General features: G+C 45.4%; 1 protein-coding gene and 1 non-coding gene across 2 annotated transcripts; one reads left to right on the forward strand and one right to left on the reverse strand.

Annotated features, from left to right (window-relative positions):
• Positions 1-60: 60 nt before the first annotated feature.
• On the reverse strand, positions 61-10,629 carry LOC123403848. The gene is made up of 2 exons (XM_045097769.1): positions 10,233-10,629; positions 61-697 (listed from the first exon to the last, which is right to left on the reverse strand). Exons 1-2 carry the CDS (start codon positions 10,404-10,406, stop codon positions 644-646), a joined length of 228 nt encoding a protein of 75 aa, XP_044953704.1. The 5' UTR covers positions 10,407-10,629; the 3' UTR covers positions 61-643.
• On the forward strand, positions 4,729-4,867 carry LOC123406616. Its single transcript, XR_006612280.1, has one exon. It is a non-coding gene; the product is annotated as a small nucleolar RNA Z247 (small nucleolar RNA).
• Positions 10,630-11,363: the final 734 nt, after the last annotated feature.

The following is an 11,363-nucleotide window of genomic DNA, read 5'->3' on the forward strand; positions in this document are numbered from 1 at the left end:
GAACTCCATAATTACTCAAGTAGAAAAGGGAAGCCATAATCTAGATACAAGGCAGTTAATAAACCAACATCTTAAACATTTACTTCAAGATAAGAAGACACTAATTGTTTTAGATGACCTATGGGAGACAGATACCTCCCAACTGAATCAACTCAAGCTTATGTTGAATGGAAGCTCCAAGATGAGAGTCTTAGTCACAACACGCAGCATAGACATAGCAAGAAAAATTTGTACTGTTGAACCATACATGTTAGATCTCTTGGACAATGACATGTGCTGGAGATTAATCAGGCAAAATAGTGGCTTTGAATCTAGAGCTGATAAAGCGCAAGTTGAACCAATTGGACAGACGATTGCAAAGAAATGTGGAGGTTTGCCATTAGCAGCTCAAGCACTTGGATTCTTGCTATCTGGAATGAATCTTACTGACTGGGAAGCAATGCGCAATAGTGATATTTGGGATGAACCATTTTCTGATAATACAGTGTTACCATCCTTGAAGTTAAGTCACAATACTCTGACACCATATCTGAGGTTATGCTTTGCCTATTGCGGTATCTTCCATAAAGGTCACAATATAAGTGAAGATGACCTGATCTATCAATGGATCACTCTTGGTTTCATCGAGCCATCTAATACCTTTTCAGCCATGCAACTCGGCGAGAAGTATGTTAGGCAATTCCTGGGGATGTCTTTCCTACAGCATTCAAAATTGCACAAGGTGCGTTACTACGACATACTACATGTACAATATAGAATAAAGAATATTCCTTTTTACTCAATTATCAAATGACATGCAACAGTTACTGTGCAGAAGCATACATACATCTTATATATTTTGACAGTTTGGTACATTAATCCATGTATATGTTTTGCCTTTAGTGGCAAATAAAGCACTCAAGATATTGGTGCACCAGATTACACTCCCACACTTTCCTCTAAAAATTGCCCAAGTGTGGGGGAGCATATATGTACCTGCCTCGAGTAAAAAGAGAAGTAACACCTTCATCCATCCTGTTGTAGTTTACCCTTGTCAAAAGCCAGCCCATTTGGATCACTGCTCATACAGTTAATGCATAGTATTGTATTTTGTTTGGCTTATCAAATCCAGTCTGTATTTGGCTGGACAACAATTTTCCATAAAAATATGTAACATGTACAAGATGGAATTAATTAATTAAGAGTCTTGAATATGTGTCACTAAAGTGCCCTGGTGCACCTAAAGTTATGTCATTCCGTTAGTAAATCCCTTCCCCCTGCTCTCCCAGAGATTTTGTATTTCAGTTCCCGGTTCTCTAAACACGTTTGCATTTGCACCACTGCCGCTTTCTCCACTTACGGCTGCTGAGTTGAGCGTATTATTTTTTCTAAAATGATAATGTCACATCATTTGTATAACCAGTACCATTCTCTTGACAATTTTTCTGGAGGATTTAAGCTATTTTTTGTTTCAGTCATTTGCCGAAAGAATCTTCACCATGCACGATCTGGTGCATGATCTCGCAAGATCGGTCATTACTGAAGAGTTGGTTGTCTTTGATGCTGAATTAGAAAGCAATGCTAGAAGAAAAGAATACTGCCACTATGCGTCTCTTACAAATTGCAATATTTCAGATTACATCAAGGCAAGGAAGATGTCAACTATTTTCCCACCTAAGTTAAGGGCGATGCATTTTTCGGATTGTCAATTCCATGGTGGTGCATTTTCATTTCCAAAGTGCTTGCATGTCTTGGATCTATCTGGATGCTCCATCAAAGAGTTTCCAAGCGCTCTAGGGCAACTGAAGCAATTGGAGTTTCTTATTGCTCCGAAGCTGCAAGATCGACAGTTTCCCGAGAGTATCACTCGTCTCTCAAAATTACGTTACCTGAATCTCAATGGATCACGGGAAATTTCAAGAATACCAAGCTCGATTGGCAAACTTGGGAGTCTAGCACATCTTGACTTATCTAATTGTACTAGTATCAAAGTCATACCAGAGATTCTTGGAAGCCTGAAAAACCTGCAAACACTGTACCTCAAAGGGTGTGGAGAACTTAAGTCTCTTCCAGAGAACCTTGGAAACCTCAAAAACCTTCAAACACTCAACCTCTCACGCTGCGCTAAACTAAAGTCCCTTTCAGAGAGCCTTGGAAGCCTGGAAAACCTTCAAAAACTAGACCTCTCAAGCTGCTATAGACTAGAGTCCCTTCCAGGGAGCCTTAGAAGCCTCAAAAACCTTCAAACACTCAACCTCTCAAACTGCGCTGGACTAAAGTCCATTTCAGGAAGCCTTGGAAGCCTCAAAAACCTTCAAACACTCAACCTCTCACACTGCACTAAACTAAAGTCCCTTCCAGAGAGCCTTGGAAGCCTGGAAAACCTTCAAAAACTAGACCTCTCAGTCTGCTATGACCTAGAGTCCCTTCCAGGGAGCCTTGGAAGCCTCAAAAACCTTCAAACACTCAACCTTTCAGGCTGCGCTGGACTAAAGTCCCTTTCAGGGAGCCTTGGAAGTCTCAAAAACCTTCAAACACTCAACCCCTCACACTGCACTGGACTAAAGTCCCTTCGAGAGAGCCTTGGAAGCCTGGAAAACCTTCAAAACCTAGACCTCTCAAGCTGCTATAGACTAGAGTCCCTTCCAGGGAGCCTTGGAAGCCACAAAAACCTTAAAACACTCAACCTCTCACACTGTACAAACCTAGAGTCCCTTCCGGATAGCCTTGGAAGCCTAGAAAACCTTCAAAACCTAGACCTCTCACACTGTAGAAACTTAAAGTCCCTTCCAAAGAGCCTTGGAAGCCTCAAAAACCTTAAAACACTCAACCTCTCATGGTGCTATAAACTAGAGTCCCTTCCGGAGAGCCTTGGAAGCCTCAAAATGCTTCAAACACTCAACCTCTCACATGGCCCTAAACTAAAGTCCCTTCCGGAGAGCCTTGGAAACTTGATTGAAAACCTGAAAATCATTGGTAAGTTAAATCATTGATAAGGTTTGTTAATGTATATACATTAGTATGTAATCCTTATAATTATATTTGACAGATTAGCTAGGATAGTTTCTTTGTAAGTTTGATCTTGTAATCTCTTGTACCTGGCAATCAAGATTGCCATATTATTAATACTAGTATGCAAATCCGTCGCTACCAGGCACGGCAAAAACCATTCCATTTATTTTGACATGGTTATCAGAGCGTGATCCAACCTTCACGCCATGACTGGCACTACAGTTGTGGTGGAACCGGGATAGAGATAAGTTGCTCTGTCCAATCTCATTTCCACCTGCCATTCCCCGACCAATATGACTAAGCTCGTGCTTCTCATTGAGGAACTGCACTACTGCTTTGTCTGTTGATCTTGCAAGCAGCATCCACGTGACCAAGTCCCATGGTCAAGTGAGTGTATCAGGGTCCCATGGTCAAGTGAGTGTATCAGGGGCCTGCATCAACAGCGAGCGAGAGATGCGCTTTTGTCCTTCAAGGCAAGCCTGCTTGACCTTGCTGGGCATCTCTCGTCATGCCAGGGTTGTTACCAATGGAAGGGAGTCTGGTGCAGCAACATAACATGCCATCTCATCAAGCTCAACCCCCGCAACAGACACATCGTTTACGCCGACCGGTCCGACTACAGGGAATACCCGGACAACAACATGTACTTCATGGATGACTACATCTACGTGGACACGAGAAACTCGTTGAGGTTGTCGACAAGAGAGATGAGCTCCTCTTTGGCTACTTTACAACACCTGAGGTATCTTGATCTGAGCTTGAATGACTTCAACGGCACAAGCATCCCTATGTTCTTGGCTTCTCGCAAAAAAACAGCAGCTTATTGACTCGTTATTATCTTTAAGATAACTCTAAGCTAAACAAAGTTTATTTTTTTTGCGATAACTCCATTATTAGAACAGTCAGCATGACAAGACCAAGACGTGGACTATATTTTTTTGTACACCATACAATGGGAGTGGTCGGTGTTAGACAATTGTATAGGATACGACGGTAGTTTAAACCGTTTCTATCTCTTTTCTGATCTTCCTTATCTCCTGTAACCTCTTGATAAGATCTTGCCTTGTACTCCAAGATATTGTGATATAAATACATTGCGGCCCGAGACAAAGGGTTCTACGCTTCATCATATGGTCATCAGAGCCCTTCCTCTCGACGCCTAGCTACCGAGAAGAGAAACCGCTCCATCGATCGTAGAGAGAGTCGACGATGACAGGCCCCGCGCTTCCCACCATTGCATCCACCCAGATTACATCCGCCGCGCCCACATCCTCCTCCAATACCTCGCTCTCTCTCGGTCCACCTCCATCAGAGAAGCTCACCAGGACGAACTTCCTCCTTTGGAAGGCCGTCATGCTACCCCAGATCAAGGAAGCACAGATGGAACACTTCCTCGACGCCGCAAGCCCGGCGCCTCCTCCCACCATCGCCATCACCAAGGATGGGAAGGAAGAGCAGGTCTTCAACTACGCCAGATCAATCTGGTACGCACAGCAACAGCAAGTACAAGGATACCTCATGGGATCTCTCTCTCGAGAGGTTCTCGTGCAAGTGGCGATGCCACAGACGCCGGCCGAGGTATGGACTTCCATCCATGCCATGTTTGCTGCACAAACACAAGCCCAAAAGATCAACACAAGGATGGCCCTCACCAATGTGCAAAAAGGTAATCTAACCATGGCAGAATACCTTGGAAAGATCAAAACCCTTACAGATGAAGTTGCCTGCGCCGGTGCACCGCTCGGAGATGCCGAGATCATCTCTCACGTCATAGCCGGCCTCGACATCGACTACAATCCCGTGATCTCGGCCTTGGCCGCGCGGGTCGAACCGGTCACGGTTCAGGAGCTCTACAACCAGCTTCTAAGCTTCGACGCCCGTCTCAGTATGCTGCAAGGAACCAATCTGCGCCAATCCTCTGTCAACGCCGCCTCCCGCGGATGTGGCCGTGGGCGTGGACAGGAAGGGCGCGGATGCGGAAACGGTGGTGGAGGACGCGCCGGAAACCAGGGCCAGGCTCGCCCTGGTGGTGGTGGTGACCGCGGCGGCGGTGATCGCGGCGGTGGCTACAACAACGGCTACAACGGCGGCGGCTACAACAACAATCGCCGACTGAGATGCCAGCTTTGCAAGAAGCCGGGCCACGAAGTCATTGACTGCTGGCACCGGTATGATGAGGACTACACGCCCGAAACACGGCAAGCTGCTGCCGCCACACGGGAACACGGTGGAGCCGATGGTGAGACGGTTTGGTACGCCGACTCCGACGCCACAGATCATGTCATGAATGAGCTAGAGAAGCTGGCCCTCCGGGAGAGGTACCACGACAATGACCAGATTCACACCGCAAGTGGTGGAGGTATGGATATTCTTCACATTGGTCAATCCTCTATTAATTCCCCTAGCCTTAAACGTGATCTTGTTCTTAAACATGTTCTTTATGTTCCACAAGCCGATAAGAATCTAGCTTCCATGTCCCGTTTGACATCCGACAACAATTTTCTTTGAAACTCATCCTACCTATTTTTTCATTAAGGATCGGGCAACGAGGGAACTCATCCACCGCGGTAGATGCATTGGAGGACTATACCCCCATCACATCAAGAGTCTTTAATCGAAAGCATCGTCGCCAAGTTTACTCTGCCACCAAGCCGTCGCTAGCCAGATGGCACCAGAGATTAGGGCATCCTTCTTCAAATATAGTTAAGCAAGTAGTCAATAAAGGCAATCTTGCATTGTCAAGTAGTTCCAATACAGAGTCTGTTTGTGAAGCTTGTCAATGTGCCAAGAGTCACCAACTTCCCTATCCTTTGTCAAATAGTGTGTCTCATGTTCCTTTAGAGCTTATTTTCAGTGATGTATGGAGTCATGCAACAGATTCTTTTAGTAGAAAGAAATATTTTGTCAGTTTCATCGATGATTATAGCAAGTTCACATGGATCTATTTGCTTAAAAAAAATCTGAAGTTTTTTCTGTCTTTCAAGAATTCCAAACACTTGTTGAGAGACAATTTGACAAAAAGATCCTTACAGTCCAAAGTGACTGGGGAGGAGAGTATGAGAAACTTAACTCCTTTCGTTGCATTAGCATTATTCACCATGTTTCTTGTCCCCATGCTCATCAACAAAATGGTTCGGCCGAACGAAAACACCGCCATATTGTTGAAGTTGGCCTATCCCTCCTAGTTCACGCATCCATGCCACTCAAGTATTGGGATGAGGCCTTTATCACGGCCACATACCTTATAAATCGTTTGCCTAGTCAAGTCACTGGCAACACTACTCCATTGGAACGTTTGTTTGATCAAAAACCAGACTACAGTTCTCTCAAAATCTTTGGGTGTGCATGTTACCCAAACCTTCGTCCCTATAATCATCATAAACTCGAGTTTCGGTCCACACAATGTGTGTTCCTTGGTTATAGTAATCTCCATAAAGGCTACAAGTGTCTACACATCTCATCCGGTCGTATCTATATTTCCCGTGATGTTATTTTTGATGAAACCATGTTTCCCTTTGCTAAACTCCATACTAATGCGGGAGCTCTTTTGCGTGCAAAAATCTCCCTTCTTTCCGAGCCTTTTTCATCTTCTAATCACGGGGGTGAATTAATTAGGACTAATCATGTGAAAAATATCATGGAATCTGTTGAAACTGATGTTGAAAATGCAGCTACAGGGCATTATTTCATGTACCCAGATGCAGCCAAGACTCGCGCGGAAATCCAAGCTGATCCGCTGGCTACTGCAGCTCCTGCAGGCGTGCGATCCGAGGTTTGACACCCGGCGCAGTCTGCCCGACGCGGAATCCCAGGAGGATTCTCCCGCGCCAACCGCCAGCAACCGCGTGGCCGACAACACCCCACGTGCGGGGCTCACCCGCGTTGGCGGATCCCACGCGCCAATCGCCAGCTTGGCCCCAGGCGCCCGCGTGGCCGACAGCGGCCCCGTGCGGAGCCCACCCGCGTCGGCGAATCCCAGGAGGATCCTCCCGCGCCAACTGACAGCGCCCCACGTGCGGCGTCCACCCACGTCAGTGCCGCCTTCGATGGGATCCCAGGCGCGGCGCCCATTGGCTCCACCAACAGTGGGCCGCCTTCTGGCACTGTTGGCGAGGGGGCCAGCCCGACCGACTCGACTGGATCCTCTGCCGCTGACTCTTCTGTGGACAGACCTGCAACAACTCCAACTCCTCCTCCTCCTCGTCATACACGGTCTCGGTCAGGTGTTGTCAAGGATAAGAAATATACAGACGGTACAGTCAGGTATGACACACATAAACGTGCTTTCCTCACAAGTACTCGTGAACAAATAACTTTGCATGATGCCATTGCTCACAAGGATTGGAAGAAAGCCATGGATGTTGAGTATGATGCACTGATTCAAAATAAAACGTGGCGGTTAGTCTTACCAAAGAAGGGTGCAAATGTGATAGATTGCAAATGGGTATATAAAATCAAAAAAAGAGCTGATGGTAGTATAGACAGATACAAAGCTAGACTGGTTGCAAAAGGGTTTAAACAAAGGTTTGGTATTGATTATGAGGATACTTTTAGCCCTGTTATTAAGTCAGCCACTATTCGACTTGTACTGTCTATTGCTATTTCCAGAGGTTGGAGCCTACGACAGCTAGACGTCCAGAACGCGTTCCTTCATGGTGTTCTTGAGGAAGAAGTGTTCATGCGGCAACCACCAGGGTTTGAAAACAAGAACACACCACATCATGTCTGCAAATTGGATAAGCCTTTGTATGGGTTGAAACAGGCCCCAAGAGCCTGGTATTCAAGGTTAAGTACACAGTTACAAAAACTTGGGTTCACACCATCAAAGGCAGATACCTCCTTATTCTTCTACAGTAAGAACAATGTTACTATATTTGTTCTTGTTTATGTTGATGATATAATTGTTGCCAGCTCAAGTTCAAATGCTACAACTTGTCTGCTTAAAGATTTAAAACTAGAGTTTTCTCTTAAAGATCTAGGAGATCTTCACTACTTTCTTGGAATTGAGGTAAAGAAGGTAAAAGATGGTATACTTCTTACACAAGAAAGGTATACTGCTGATATTCTTAAAAGAATAGGTATGGAAAAATGTAAGCCAGTTAGTACACCTATCTCTACTTCAGAAAAACTCACTGTTGAGAGTGGAGAAGCACTTGGGCCAGATGATGCAACAAACTATAGGAGTATTGTAGGTGCATTGCAGTATTTGATTCTCACACGACCTGATATTTCATATTTTGTCAACAAAGTATGTCAATACTTACATGCTCCTACTACTTCTCATTGGACAGCAGTAAAAAGAATTTTGAGGTATCTTAAGTTTAAAGAAGGACTTGGTCTTCAAATTGTAAAATCTCCATCTATGCTTGTGTCAGCCTACTCTGATGCAGACTCGGCAGGGTATGCTAATGACAGAAGGTCAACAGGTAGCTTTGCTGTATTTCTGGAAACAAATCTTGTGTCATGGAGTGCAAGGAAGCAGGCAACAGTCTCAAGGTCTAGTACTGAGGTTGAATATAAGGCTTTAGCAAATGCAACAGCTGAGGTAATGTGGATTCAGACTTTGTTACATGAACTTGGAATCAAGGTGCCTCAGGCTGGCAGATTATGGTGTGACAATCTTGGTGCAACCTATCTTTCAGCTAATCCTGTTTTTCATGCAAGAACAAAACATATTGAGGTTGATTTTCACTTTGTCAGAGAAAGAGTAACACGCAAATTACTTGATATAAGATTCATTCCAACAGGTGATCAACTTGCTGATGGGTTCACCAAACCTCTCACAATGAGGAGGCTAGATGATTTTAAGTACAATCTCAACCTTGCTAAATAGGCTTTAGATTGAGGGGGAGTGTTAGACAATTGTATAGGATACGACGGTAGTTTAAACCGTTTCTATCTATTCTCTGATCTCCCTTATCTCCTGTAACCTTTTGATAAGATCTTGCCTTATACTTCAAGATATTGTGATATAAATACATTGCGGCCCGAGACAAAGGGTTCTACGCTTCGTCATAGTCGGTAACTAGCTAATGGCTAGCATGACAAATCCTGAAGATTTTTACTGAAACTATCCTTTTGATCTGTGTTGCTGATTGCTGAGCACTGAGAGTCACGATCTCACCGAATCATTTATTGCCAAAGAGAAGGTTGGGAAGGTCCCAACCCGGATAATTACACATGGCCAAAAAACAAAACAAAACAAGAATGACAGGCTTGCTCTTGACATCCTGCTGAGCATAAAAAAGATCAACAGTATGGGTGGCATGAAACCAAATATTAGAATGATTCGGTGAGATAGTAGGAAATGATGTGTATCTTTTGTCCGAGACATAGTGGTTGGTATTTGATCTAAGGCCCAACGGGCTGCACAGAAAAGAAAGGAAGAAAAATAAAATAAAGAATAAACAGAAAGTAACGTGAAAAGAGGGGGCCACGTTCCAACGAACGTTTCCCTCGTCACAACAGAAGCACCCTGATCGGGAGCACCCTAACCAACGTGGTTTTGGTCCCTTGTCGCCGGCGCACATAAAAGGGTGGGGAGGAGCCGGCACCTGCGTGTGAGATCAATTTCACGTATGGTCTACTACTGCTCCCTACATCCCTAAAACCCTAACCGATCTGGAGGAGCGCTGCACGACGAGAAGATCATCTCCAAGCTCTGCCCTTGTACCAGGGCAGTGTCGATGGCTCCCAGAGGGACGCCGCTACCCGCTGCGACCATCTGCACCGAGCCTGCATCACACCTGCATCGAGCAGGCAAGGGACTTCGCATCGACTACACCAATGACCTCTTCCATTGGTGGTAAGAACCCTAATCTCTCACTCTGGTTGTTCTGTTAGGTGATCTAATCTCTAGGCATTAGATCCAGTTCCTTAATCCTGCGGGATTAAGTCTAACAATGGTATCTCGAGCCGTTTTAAGTCTAGATTAGATCCATAATGATGGTCTGGTCATGTTAATGTCATTTTTTCAAGTCCAGATCATCATTGTTAAAGGCTGATGATTAGTGCTACTATTGATTATTCCACGTTTCTGCGTTATGTTTTGATGATTAGGTTCTATCTTCGGTTCCTGTTAAATCATATAGAAGGAAGGGATTCGAATGTCTCACGAAATCATGAAATTACCCCGAAATAGGCAGGATCCGAAACCCTCGAATATTCCCCAAAGATTTTCAAATGCAAATCCAAAGCAGAACCAGATGTACGAATTTTGGGATAGATGGTTTGGGGCTCACCTTGACGACGCCGGCTCTTGGGTCCGCACGGCCGCCGCCGTGCGTGCGCCATGACCGGAATGCCGCCGTCTCCCGGAGGACGTGCGGGAAGATGCAGCTCCTTTTCCCTACTCCGCTCACGGACGCGCGTGCATCGCTTGGCCTCTCCGCCTCGCACGACGCCGTCATCTCCATGGTGCTAGAAAGTGCGTCACCATAGCCACGCTCGACGGAGGAGCGCGTGGGACGAAGTCCCCTGCACGCTGCTCCGGCCAGCGCAGCCGCCGCGTCGCCATGACCGGCGTGCTCGCCGTCGTTGCCACGCGGGCGCGACCTTGCCAGCGTTGCTTCACGGGCGCGGCCAGCCGTCGCCCTTAGACGAGCTCGCTCGGGACTGATGCACTCGATCGGGGAAATGGGATTTGGGGGCTAGGGTTCCCCCTGTCCCGGTTTTCCGTCTGCTGGGAGCAATCCGAGCCGCTGGCTCGATCGCACGGTCCAGCCGAAGCGGTGCCCAGACATGCTTTCGGTCGACTAACGGGCCGATTTCACGACCGGGCTTCGGCCCAAGTTGTCTTAGCCCACAGACAAAAAAAATCTGTTTATTTTTTCCTTTTACGTTTTGTTTGTTGGGCTAGAAGTTATAATGGGCCACAATAAGATTCTTCACACTTTCTGCATTTTCTGAAGTTGTTCTAAAAATGTTTTGCACTGTTATAAATAAAAAATTAACAAAAAATAATGTTGAAAAATCATGTCTTGGTTTTCTGAATAAAATGGAACCAACTAGAAATTTTATTTGGAAAACTTTTATGAAAATAATGTTTGTGTCATTTATGGCATATTAATGTGATGTTTTTCGTAATACAACCAACGTTTATTATTAATTCCTTGTTATTTTCTGCCCGACGGTGATATAATTTGGAATTAAATTTTACATGAAAATTGATCAACCAAACGTAGGTTAATTTTTCCTGCAATTTTATTTTAATCATGATGCTCTTTTCCTAGACTTATGATATTTTAAAATAATGACAGCTTCCGGCCCTCGTGGTTTCGAAAATATGGAGCCACCATTAGTGGGGACAGGGCCTTTAGTCCCGGCCCATAAGGGGCTTTAGTCCCGATTCACCAACCGGGACTAAAGGGGCG

Source organism: Hordeum vulgare, chromosome 6H (assembly GCF_904849725.1).
Source record: "Hordeum vulgare subsp. vulgare chromosome 6H, MorexV3_pseudomolecules_assembly, whole genome shotgun sequence".
NCBI classification, from domain to species: Eukaryota; Viridiplantae; Streptophyta; class Magnoliopsida; order Poales; family Poaceae; genus Hordeum; species Hordeum vulgare.